The sequence below is a fragment of the Penicillium malachiteum genome (genome assembly GCF_028827825.1).
Source record: "Penicillium malachiteum strain IBT 17515 chromosome Unknown utg000005l:1.0-9002435.0:326005.0-9005861.0, whole genome shotgun sequence".
NCBI lineage: Eukaryota > Fungi > Ascomycota > Eurotiomycetes > Eurotiales > Aspergillaceae > Penicillium > Penicillium malachiteum.
In genome coordinates, this window is record NW_026643099.1 from 5,420,430 (window position 1) to 5,432,952 (window position 12,523).

Sequence of the window (12,523 nt, forward strand, 5' to 3'; positions counted from 1 at the left end):
CAACTTGAAGCCTTGGAGTGGCTATGCAATGATCATGATTGGATCATCAAGTCAACCTTGGAAGATGCATATGAGTCCCTATGTCATATCACCCCCACATTAATTTCCTCATACTCTCAACACGTCCACCTGGGTCCAAAAAGGATTAGTCTTAGAAGTACCTAGTCTCATCCTTCAAAGGTGATATAATCCTACTTATCTCGCACATTTTCTTCCAAAGCCACTCCTACCATTTCAACTTCTCCAGTACCCCGTATCACCAGCAGCCCATAATAGTCGCAAAACCCAAACTCATGGATCCAGACCAGATACTCGCAGTAAGGCCACTACCTATCTTTCCGTGGAACCTGGCTGATATTAAAGATTGATGTGTAGGTTACCGATGCTCTCAATCTATTAAGCTTGATGCCTATTCAACTTGCACCACCTCCACAACATCCTCCCCCATGTCACCTATGTGGCCAATCTGGCACCAGGAGAACTACTGGAGAATTCAACGGGAAAGGAAACGCTGGACGGCCCTTCTACAAATGCGACACTTGCAATAATTTCCTTTGCTTCGCTGACCACCGTGGCAATGATGTGTCTAATCCTTCCTGTTACTGTCAAGCCTCGAGCAAGAGACAAAGAGCAGGCGCTGATAAAGAGGTGCCAGGTGGCTTGCACTTTGTCTGCAGGCTAGGGCGCTGTGGTTTCTATCAAGCCTGCAAGAATCCCCAAGGGCAGCATCTCACCGTCCCTGATGATCTTGTAGAGACTATGAAGAACCTTTCTTTCATTTGAAGGTTTTTCGTTAGAACAGATAGGACCATAGGCCCCGTTCTCCCTGTGTAGATATCGCCTTCCACGGCACCTTCTTCTTTCCCTTCCCCAAGCACCTTCCGCTGACATTCAAATGTTTTTGGAAATTCATTTCCAGCTGAGAACATTTGAATATCATTCACTTAGATCATGATATTCCTTCAATTCTAAGGATGATTTCATCAGATGTCCCTTCGGTAGGCCAGGTTTTATTTGAATCATGTCTAAGCGGCTACCATTTGAGGCATATGCCCTTCAACCATTTGCTAGTTAAGCTGGTTGCCTCACTTTACCAGTTGACCTTACGGGATGTACTGCAAACTAATTGTAGAATGGAACTCGCTTTCGGAACTTTTCTCATTGACTGTCTGACCACTAAGAGGTGGACAGAGGAAAAATTAATCGGCCTGGTAGGCAGCAAGGACATCCACCTTCATATTCTCCGGCAACTCCTGAATTGCCTGACGGAAGCTCGAGAGCCCATCGGTTGTGTCAGGGATTGTCAGCTTAACGATGACGTTCTGGGGGATAGGTGGAACCCTGACTGGGGTTGATGGGCTTGTCTCTTGCTTAAACGTCAGCAAAATAGGAGATTTGCCGCTCGGGGCAGTGCTGAAGGGTCGCACTCTCAAGTGCTGATCTTCAAGTGCTGCAAATAGGTCGTTCATGGTCATGCTTTTTCTGTCCCCCTTTAATGAGTGGACTGCATGCCGGATTCTCAGGGTGAAGGAGATCGGGGTCATTCTCCGGTAATGGGCACCTCTGCAGGCAGCAAGAAGCTCGGTCGTTCCGTGGAGATCATTGTGACGATCTCCAAAAGGAGAATCAAGGATCACCAAGACATCTGAGTCTTTGTTGCCTTTGCTGCACAATGCGTCATTGATCGCTGACCATGGGATGTAATTCCCTTCATTTTCCAGAGCGAAATTCTCACTTCCTTCATTTTCCAGAGAGGGCTGCAAACTAGCATCTCCCATTGGCACACCTGCATCGCCAGCATAATAGAAAATGAAAAGTGTGGGCTCCTGGAGATCATGGTCGGTCTTTCGCAGCTCCAAAATCTTCGCTACGAGGTCCCACGTGAAGGATTGGCCTCTTCTTGGTATGACGTGGACGTTGGACTGGATACCAAAATTTGTATCGAGCAAGTCAGTCATAGCTGCCACATCGGCTCTCGCGTTGCTTCTGTCGGTTTCCCAGCGGACTAGGAGAGCGGATTGATGTGCGTATGGTTGGCCTCGGCAGTCTGCCAAAGCCTGAAGCTCCTGCATTAAAGATGGGAGGAGGCGAATTGGAGTCTGCATGATGATTTGTTTGCGCTGGAGGTCAAAAATACCAATGTTGTGGAACAAAGGGAGGGTATATAGAGCGAAAAGACGATCGAAAGACGATGGTTCATAACGAAAAGACGATCAAAATACGATGGTCCAGAGCAAGAAAATGATCAAAAGACGGTTGCTCAGAACGGAAAGACCATCAAAAGACGATGGTGTGGAAGAAAAAGACGATCGAAAGACGGTTGTTCAGAATGAAAAGACGATCAAAATACGATAGTGGGGAAGAAAAAGACAATAGTGTGAGAGATATCTGTTAGGCAGCACTACCTATGAGCATTGTTTGATAGTTCAAAATAAGAAACTAATCAGTCCAATGTTTATGCAGGCTAGTAGGCAAAATGATCGGGATGGTCTACTAATGATCTATCTACTTTGGTCTACCTAATTCAAACAATAAGCATCTTGAGCTGAAGGAGATTCCTTTAATAGTACAAAGAATAAAAATACAAGATTCCTCTCTTCTCATACATTATCAAAAGCCTGCAATTCCACATCCACACATCTGAATAACTTGAAATCACTGTCAATCAATCCGTCACAAAATCAAATCAACTCGCAAGAACCTTCTTCCCAGCCTCAAGATCTTCAATCTGCTTTCGCAACTGGTGCCTCTTGCGTAAAATGTTCGCGTTTTCACCCGCAATCCCCCTGAGCTTATTGCTAGATAGATCATTGACCCAGGTCGGAGAGAGGAGATTGATAGGTGTCTGCGGTCCGGTAATCAGGTAGTAGTCGGCGGCCTGCATACAGACACAGTCGACAAATCTTTTCCGAGCCACCTTGTAGTATTACTCCAAGATATCATGGATGTCATTAACAGTGTGGGATTTATTGCTCATATGGTGATGTTGATCAAGATCGTTTAATCGAACAACTTCCCCGTATTTGGAGTCTTGGAGGGTCAACAATGCCATTGCAGCACAAAGGCGATTCTGACAACTATTAGATTGCATTGTTAGTTAGAGCTCTTAAAAACAGATGGATAGTCAATCCACTCATACCATCTTTGCAAATTGTCATTCAAGTAGTGATTCATGGTCATGAGGGTACCCTCGCGCTCAACAGTGAGGAGGAACTTGACCCGCTCTTGGGCCAGACGATAACGGTCTGTCAGTTCGTCCATAATCAGAGAAATGATACTGGCAGCTATGCCTTTATCAACACAGATGGTATCAAGAATTCGAACAATAAATTGGTGAAGGATGATGATAATATCACTAATGTAGCCCATTCCAATTGATGGCCATTTCGCAGTCTGTTGCTTGAACAGAGTCGACACAATTGTGGGATTGAACGTCCCAATTTCAAAGCCCCTGGAGCTACTGTACACCTGGTCAGTCCAGGTATGAATTCCAAAGGAACGAGGAGCTGGCACAAGCTTGGGACTTTCAAGTATTTCCTGAATATCAGGAAAATCTGGGAGCTTTCGACTCGCGTCAGACTTGAAAATTGTAGCATCATATGACAGAATGAGCTTCCCGTTCTCTTTTGACTGTTTTTGTTGCTCGTCCTCACTATCTACATTACCGGAGACAAAGTTGTATTCGTGACCCCGAATTGCCATGTCTTTAGAAAACCTGGAATTTCGGGTGGAGATCATGGTAGCCAGGCGTAGTTCCTCGTTGTTGAAGATATCGGTTGAGCCGTAATCTGTAGATAGGGCATGTCGGGTGATACTCTGGAAATCGGCGACAATGTCCAAAAGAATTCTTCTCTGTTGTTCTGCCGAATGACGCTCAATCCCAAGAGCGTCGAGAGCCTTGGTGGCTTCCTTCAGTTTTTTGGAGAGTTCGACACGTACCTAGGTCAAGGTTAGAAAGCTTTCACCGCATAATGGGAGGGGTGACCTACTTCAGGGAAAACCCGGCGAACATTGGAAGTAAGAAGCTCCTTCAGTCGGGCTCGCAGCGTACTGATGCCATAGTTGTCGCTTGAGACACGGCTCCAAGTGGTCATTGAGTGGAACGACTTTTCCTTTTAAGTCCCGGTCTGCCAAACCATCTTGCATCTCCTTCTGTCCGAGATTGCGAAGGAGAACCCACCCAAGCTGTCCAGTCGTACTTCCATTCTCAATCAGATCTATCACTTTATCTTCGGCACCTTTGTCAACAAGGTCAGGTTTCGTCATGATTCCAAGAGTCCGAGCGCCAGTTGGGTCCAATTCATGGGCCATCTCAATGATCTCCTGTGTAGCAATATCCACGTTGGCTGGGACGACAGTCAACATGATTGAGCGAGGATTTTTCATGTATCATTCAACCATGCTGCGCACAAGGACCATGTCTGCCTTTGTCGTGGAGCCCATAGTAGTATTCTTGAAAATTCCAGGAACATCGATCACACTGAGATGATCCTCATCCGGACCACAGATTTCAAGCCGCGGCACGCTGTTGGAGAAAGTGGGTTCGCTATCGCCAGAACGGGTCGAAAGACCCATTAAGTCGTGAACCTTGATAAGTCAGTACTTTTCAGTTCAAGTTGTCAACGGGGCTGGGTATATGATTACCTCTTGCATCATTTTGGAAAATCCGGATGCTGTCATTGTATGAGTACCCGATGCACTCCACGCTCGCAACTTGTGTTCTTGCTCTGGCATGACGCTTAGGTCCGGTATGATGCTAGCTGAGATTTCGCGACGGTCCAGGTTTTTCATGCGGCGAAAGATAATTTGAGTTGCAAATTGTGTGCAGAGACCACTATCGCGAGGGAAAATCAAGCCTGTCAGGCCTTCAAGGACTGAACTCTTGCCACTAGATTGATCACCGACAGCAACAAGCTGGGGAAGGCTGATGTATTCACCGACATTGCAGGCAAACAGTTTGTCAATCTTACCTAGCAAGATTGGATCAGCCAAGGCAACCTCAGCCAGGGTAGCATCATGGGCTTCATCCATGATGGTGTTGTTGGTTATCTTCACTGGTCCGTACTTTGGCATTGGTCCGAGTCACAATGAGAGGAGCATAAGTCAAGGGAAGAATGAGTTAGTGTAAAAGGTGGGAATAATACGCAAACACACGTCAAGGGAAGGGTGAGGAAGTGTTTGGGTAAGTAGAGGGGTGAGAAAAGGAGAAAGAAAGGAGGAAGAAGTGAAATGGTTTTTCGATAACAATATAGACGCGTCGACATACTAAATGGGAAGTTCGAATTTCTGCCTGATTTTGATTTCTCACCTAGAATTCAAACATTACAAGCTTTCTATCAAATACTCACCTGAGTAGGCATCTCAAGTCTCAGAAACATCTCTTCACATATCTTCACATCTCTGCACACCTCTATAGGCACTACTCAATACACCCCAAAGGTTTTGACCTGAAGAAAGTACAAACTCTATAACATACCTTGTCACTTTCTCCTAATCCTAGTAGAATTGATAAATTCCAGTCTCTTCTCTAAAGCAGTATTATATCTGATGTCATGTTCTGCAAGTTGAGATTCACCCATAGATCATGATGCATACGCCGATGAATGGATTATAGGCCGTCCCAACCCAGCCTGACTGCCCAGGTGGTTCTTTCTAGAAGAAAAAGAACCAATTTGCATATAAAGAGATAAGGAGATGAGATTGTTTCAACTAAGTGTTGGCGTATTCTGTTCTGCCCGGAGTCAGAGCTTTCACCTGGCCACTATTTGGAGTCCGATTTGAACATCTGCCCGAAAGAATGCATGCACATGTGTGGTCTCCTAGACACAATTCTTGAAGGGAGTTGAGGTCAAACTGTCTCCAATCATATACATTGGTGCACTTTAGCTCATCGTTCATCATCTTGACTCTCAGTATTTGCAGGCAATTGGAGTTTATGGATCCTCTTTGCCAGCAGAGTCCGATCACAGAAAACGACTGAGAGTTGTTCGTTCAGCCGAGCATGAGAGGCTATAGCAGCGAATCAAAAACCTGAGCATTTGAGCACTTTGATATCCTCTATACAATAAAAAGCAGTCTCTATAAGAGACTCTTTTTTCAATTCTCATATATTCATTCCAAGGTTAGCTCTAACTCATCTACACACACTTTTTAGACTTCACCACGCACTCAAGCATTAATATAGTTGAAGAACTGCCATATCTGCAAATACACACGCACATATTCACAGATATGCACACACACACTGGGCTAAAACTACACCTTCCCCGGGGCTGTCCTAAACCTGGAGAAGATGAGACAGACCGAAGAAAGAAAGAACTTGCAATCACAAGGGTTTTGAGTTATGATCAGTCATATAATGTGACTTCCACTCCCCAGGTCACTACCTCCTAATCTCCACCTTCTTCCTAGCATAAGATATATGGCAGTTAACTACGGACTCCAAGTACATCTTACATATGTGCTAGCCTCCAAAATTCAACAGTTATCATGAAGACAAAAGCACTGTTGAGCTAGACCCACGTGGAGTCCACTTTCAATGAAGTCTCGATTGCGCCATGATCCACAGAAATCCTTCAATCCCGTGCATCCTCCAGGATCGATTTGCCTCTTGACTCGCATGGATACCTAATTAGGAAATTCCTCGCAATTCAGGCCCCACGCGCTAGACTTGATGAGTTGATATCCAGATGAATGTACCGCAACACCTTCCACAGTTGCATTTTCCTTGATGAGTCAGTGTCGTCTGGATATTTGTGCTCATATGAACTAATCTGGTAAATGAAGGATAAGCTGACTGCCAGTGTCAGATAGGTTGGTATGGGAGGTACTATGAAGAGAGATTCCTGAAGTTCTAGATTTTTTTCAGAATGATATCCATGATTATACCGGATACTTTTATTGGGTAAGTTTGGATGAGAATGGTGTTGTCGGATAGCTTGAGGTTTGGGTATGCGGAGAGGCTCATGTACATAGATAGACCTCATCCATCATACAAGTAATAGTGAGTGCATTCGAATCAATATACCCGATCTGAAACCTTGGAATATTAATTCCCCGACATCCACATCATCAACCTGAGGATTTCCACTTCTTGTCGATCTCCCCAGCCCTGGAGGTCCTATGTACCTCTACCTCTACCAGTTGACATACAGTGCAGAACAAACCAAAGTCCCAATAGGGACGGAGTCTGACCATGCATAGCCCTAAGCATTAAGCTCCGCAGATCGACAAAGTGGCAAGTGTTAACCCCATATAGCCAAGCTATTCTTCTTGCGGAGAAAATACCTCTAGTTGAAACAGCCCTAAATCGGTGGCAAATGTATGCATGGTTGGATTCTGTGAAAAGCGGGCCTTCCGCATGTGTGCATTCTATGCAGAGAGGTCGGGCGAAAAGCTTGGTGTTGCTTGAAAGTAGCAAGTGAAGGTAATTATGGGTTGGAATACCGAGGATCGTCGGGATGACATGTAGATCCATTGACATGACTTTGCAGTTCTCCCGAGGTGGCTTGAGAGTATTGCAACCATTTGAGACTAGAATATTGCGGTGTGACACTTGCCACTAGAGCTTGCAAGCTCTCGTAGTTTTGAATGGGACGAGCGACAAAAGACTAAATGAGTGGCATGCGTAGCTAAATTCTAACTGGGTCGGAGGGCGTGGTGCAGTGGAGGGCAATTGAAATCAGACTGGTCTGAATGGAGTTATTTCGAGTTGTAAATATCATTTATGCTCGGTGCGATGGATGAAAACGATAGAATAAAAATACGAGGTATGCCCAGAATAGGATGAACGTTCTCCAATTTCAAGTTAACTCTGCGTACGATATGTTCGAAGCAGCAAGATTAATATTCATGTCTAAATTGCAAGCATTCATAAGGAAAATAGTGAAAAGAGAAATATCAAAATCCAATTTTCAAATTGAAGAGCTCGAGTCCAGCTCAAGCATAATATTCAACAATCTTGTAAAGGCAAAAAGAAAAATCGCTCAATGGAGTAAAGTCTTTAAAGAATGTCCAAATCCAATCCACCAGGTATAATGAAACAAAATAGAAGCACGCGGAAAGATCCGGCGGGAGTATCATGAAAGTCATAAAACATCAAGTATAATCAAGAATAAAAATGAAGGGAAAGAATTATTAAAAAGGGACGATGCCACTTTGCAGTGGAGACCACGGATCTTTCTGTGGCTTGCAAAGGTGTGGATTCACCGAGCCAACAAACTTAATTCGACCTCTAATCTCCTCACGACGACGTTCAGCTTCATTCTCCAAATTGGATTTCTTTTTCCCTCCGCCAAAAGCACCAGTCTGTAAGGCGGGGAGGGCTGCAAAGGTTGATCGCTTGGGCTGTTGAGTAGTTGGTCTTGATGACGCGGGTCGTACGCGAACGGGAGTAGATTCAGGTCTCTTATTTGTCTTGAGTGGTGCCGGTGCAGGTGCAGGTTGTGAAGCACGCACGCTGTTCTTCGCTGGTAATTGCCAGCTAACGGAACTGTGTTTCTTGGCTTCTGAAGACGGAGACATGGGGCTCCTCATTGCTGATGGTGGTGATTTCATAGCAGATGGAGGTCGAGACTTCATCGCTGATGTGGGTTGAGAGGATTTGATTACTGGTGGAGGTTGTGAAGCGCGTGTCTTATTCTTAGATGGCAGTTGCCATGAGACAGAGCTGTGTTTGCGAGGAGTTGAGGAAGGGAATGCGGATTTTCTTTCCCGTGCATTGCGCGACTCGTCTGCATGGAAATTGGAGGTCGAGGTTGAGCTGGTAAGTAGTTGAGCGTGGAACTCATCCAGCTCCTGTGCCTCTTCTTCCTCGTCGTCTTCACGGATAGGGTCGGTTGTGCGTGTGTTCAATGGACCCATGGGACCAGTGAACCGTCGTGAGTGAACTCGAGGTACCTCAACCGGACTCTCCTGCGGCTCCTTCATCTCATGTTTCTCCCGCTTGTCCTTTTCCTCGGAGTGGTGGGAGATCTTATTAACATAAGTCATAAAGGATTGGCGCACACCCGATTTCCGGCCCATATTCATCGAGTACCATTTTGGTTGTTTCGCAGTGACGTTCAAGCGACCTTCCTTGGGGTGTCCAGGACTCTCGCGACCGGAAGTCTGGGATGGAGAAGGCCCCAGTTCAGGGAAAAGATCCCACTTCTTTTCTCGGAAATAATGACTAGTGTGCGAGGTTCGCCCTTCCACATTTGGTTCCTTCCATTGTAATGGACGGCCGTAGTGGGCAGATGTACCGAGAATCACAGATGATGCATCAATATCTATGGGGCTGGTAGCGGTGGAGTTGTCAGGATCCTCATCATCAGCGAGCCCCACGTCGGTCGGGCTTAGACTGGGGGAGGAGGCCCGAGAGTCAGAATCGTTGAATCGCAGGTCGGTTACAGCGGTGAGATGGTTAGGGTTCGCGGTATTTTTTCTTGGGGCAGTGCCGAAGATACTGGTGGAAATGTCGATATTGAAGGGGCTGGGAGGGCCCGCGATAGGAATAGTATCCGTCTCTTCTTCCGTTCTTGGTGAAAGTGAGAGCGGGTGAATGTAGGGAAGTGGGGAAATTGGTGAGCTGTCTTTCAGCCCATCAGTGGGGGCCGGAAGATCCAACAGGCCTGTGAAGTCATCCGATCCCGTCCGCACTAAGATGGGAAGATAACTCGCTATTGAGTCTGACAAGTCGGCGGGAGTGCCATAATTGCTGTCATCGTAGCTGCTCGCCGTCTCACTGGAATCACTGTACATGGCTGAGGATGATTCACTTGGTGCCTTTAGACTGTCTCCCGTATATGATTTGGTGAGAGGTTTGTTGATTGTGATCTCGGAACGGTGGGCAGTAATAGACATGACTCTTGGAGGGACGACTTGTTCTAAGCCTTCTAATGAAGGAGACTGTCGAGAAGGTGTGTGAGAAACAGATGCCATGTTTGTAGATACCATGATGGACAAAGAAATATAGAAGATTATAGTTGGCCACACAAGCCTAGATCTTTCTTTTCTTTGTTAATAGAGAGAGAGGGAATCACATCCAAGCAGAGGGGATCCAGGTCAATAAAAAGCGTAGAGAACATACATGACTGATCAGCCATGAGCGTCATTTGTGCACGGACACAACGCGAGGGGCCAGGATATTTTTGGTAAGATCCACATAAAAAAAGAAACATTTTGAATTTTGGGGCCAGAAGAAGATCTGCACTGGAACTTGACCATCTATGGATGCCAGTGGTAAGTCCCCCCCATATACACGGCCCCCTTCATGAAAAAGGAAAACCCATAATAAACCCCGAATCCAATCATTTGATGTTACTCAGCTTACTATACATAGAAGATCATCGTGATTCATTAAGATTCATTGGAATTAACAATCTAACCAGGATCCCCATGAAGGTTTTTCGACCCCAACCCCTAACAGTAGACCAAGTGGAACACCCTCATAAGATACCACATGTGCAAGTGGAGGGGAAAAAGGAAGAAACTAAACTACATCAAGTAATATTTTAGATGTATAGGTACAAAGCCCAGACTAACGAACTCCTGCAGGCCCAAATCTAACTAAGTTTGGCTGCCTTTTCCATAGTCTCCCGAGTCAATTGATCTGAGGCACGCCTCACAGCACTTAATCGGCCTAAACGCCTCAGGTTAGTGATCATAGCCTCGTCGCCAAAGTGGCTATTATGTTCAAACTCCGGTTCCTGCTGGTATGCGACTCGCGCTGCATCTACAATCATGCGTGCTGTCATGCCGAATACCCGATACCGTTGGACTTGTCCACTCTCTTCTTGTTCCACAAGCTGCTCCACTGCCTTTTTCTGCTTTTCATTTTGGGGAGAAGGATGGATGGGAGGATTATTGGCGCGAACAAAGAATTGGTGCACTAGTGATAGTTAGCGTGTGATTTAGAAAAGTAAAATCAATAATAAGTAGAAAATGGAGCTGGAAATGTAGAATCGGGCCAATAAGCTATGATCTTTTCTCGTCTTCAAGCAAAAACATGGCTCGGACATATTCCATTTCTGTCCAATATTGGAACAAACAGAGTGGAGCCTTATTGACAGGTCCACTGCGTGGATGAACCGTTGGAAGGGAGAATCAAGAATTGAAAAGGAAAACATACTCCGCCAGTCAGAATTATGCCACGTCCTCCAGGAACCACGATACCATTTTGAGGGTTCCTCAGAGGACACTGCATTCAAACCATTTTCCTCATCACGCGTCGATAAGAAATTATGAAATGGCGCTGTAAAAACAGCAGCGACCTCCCGAGCATCCAGCTTTGGAATCAGCGAAACTTCGGGATCCGCATTCTCCCCGGTTTGTGGATCAAAAGAGTGTAATAAAGCCACGCATGGCCGGACCACTAGCTCAGTTCTGGCTAGATTGGCCGGTAACTCGCAGAGATGTTCGACGGTGAATGGGCGGGGCAATGGTTGATCAATCCCAGGGAGACCGATTTCCTCCCATGCTTCGCGGCGTGCGGTCTGGAACGGTGTCTCTGAAAGTGTATCTGCTCGGCCTGATTAACATTAGGGAGGTTCCACCTACATCTGTGGTGATCATGGTTGCACAGGCCATGTCCATTAGGCTCGTGTCTTGGATTTTGCTTTTTCAGGCCTCAGATGGGATCTACCCCTTGAGGTTGATAGGTTGATCATCAAATTAATGATGGCCCTACTGATTGATTTCCTTTTCCTTGGGTAATAAATTTGAGAAGAAAATATCTATAACTCACCTCCTGGTAAAGCCGCATCTCCTGCATCTACAACGTAAAGTTAGCGGAATCCACAATCCACATGTCATACAGGAATCAAGGATAGCTCTGTCGGAACCAAGAGAAAGGGATGCATACACGAACTCAATGTCTTAGCCCGAATTGTAATCACAATCCTCAGGTCTCCTTTTTGGTCGGCATACAGCAACAATAATACTGCTGCTCGTCTAGAAAGCGGAACATCGTTGTAAGCTGTTGGTGGAGGAACATAGTCTCGAAGTCGATTAATCGCTTCCTAGTTTCGATCAGTCTTCCGTCGGATGCAGTTTCTACATTCTGTAACACCAGTGACTCTCCACCAGTCCCAAGTTGTCTCGTTGGGTACATTGCCACGCGACACGGGTTGGTTCAGCCTCCTGTTTATGTTCGCTGAAAAGGGTTGGACATCCACGGGGATAGACGTCCAACCCCTCTTCATGAACCATGAATGTGATACCTCACGACGAACTGTGGGGCTAAAGGCTGAACTCAAATATAGACTCAAACATGTGGAAAGATAGGTCAAGACCAAAGACTCATGTCTGGAGTTTCATAATGAAATAGCCGACGAGAAAAGTGACCAGTTCGGGCATAACGTGGGTCTTGATTCTGTAAAGCCACGTCGTCACGGGTAGACACAGCTAGAGGCATGAAGCATCAAACTCGATGCATCCAACAACTGGCCAACCTCTCTTCTCAAAGGACACACATAAACAGTATACAATGAAAAATCAAGCACGTACCAATGAAACTTGATTAAGTGGAGCCATAGTAGAAACA

The 12,523-nt window shown here is 45.8% G+C and overlaps 4 protein-coding genes across 4 annotated transcripts; all 4 read right to left on the reverse strand.

Annotated features, from left to right (window-relative positions):
* Positions 1 to 1,199: 1,199 nt before the first annotated feature.
* N7483_012041 (uncharacterized protein) lies at positions 1,200 to 2,105 on the reverse strand (the record flags this gene model as incomplete). The annotated part of the gene is made up of 1 exon (XM_057095468.1): positions 1,200 to 2,105. The coding sequence occupies one exon, from the start codon at positions 2,103 to 2,105 to the stop codon at positions 1,200 to 1,202; it is 906 nt and encodes a 301-aa protein (XP_056941439.1).
* A 581-nt stretch (positions 2,106 to 2,686) lies between these two features.
* N7483_012042 (Dynamin) lies at positions 2,687 to 5,073 on the reverse strand (the record flags this gene model as incomplete). Its single annotated transcript, XM_057095469.1, has 7 exons — positions 2,687 to 2,878; positions 3,011 to 3,077; positions 3,140 to 3,939; positions 3,990 to 4,080; positions 4,181 to 4,323; positions 4,411 to 4,587; positions 4,645 to 5,073. The coding sequence occupies 7 exons, from the start codon at positions 5,071 to 5,073 to the stop codon at positions 2,687 to 2,689; spliced, it is 1,899 nt and encodes a 632-aa protein (XP_056941440.1).
* Positions 5,074 to 8,136: 3,063 nt separating this feature from the next.
* On the reverse strand, positions 8,137 to 9,921 carry N7483_012043 (uncharacterized protein; the record flags this gene model as incomplete). The annotated part of the gene is made up of 1 exon (XM_057095470.1): positions 8,137 to 9,921. One exon carries the CDS (start codon positions 9,919 to 9,921, stop codon positions 8,137 to 8,139), a length of 1,785 nt encoding a protein of 594 aa, XP_056941441.1.
* Positions 9,922 to 10,544: 623 nt separating this feature from the next.
* Positions 10,545 to 12,091, reverse strand: N7483_012044 (NUDIX hydrolase; the record flags this gene model as incomplete). The annotated part of the gene is made up of 4 exons (XM_057095471.1): positions 10,545 to 10,870; positions 11,111 to 11,509; positions 11,726 to 11,752; positions 11,908 to 12,091. The coding sequence occupies 4 exons, from the start codon at positions 12,089 to 12,091 to the stop codon at positions 10,545 to 10,547; spliced, it is 936 nt and encodes a 311-aa protein (XP_056941442.1).
* Between the last annotated feature and the right edge of the window lie 432 nt (positions 12,092 to 12,523).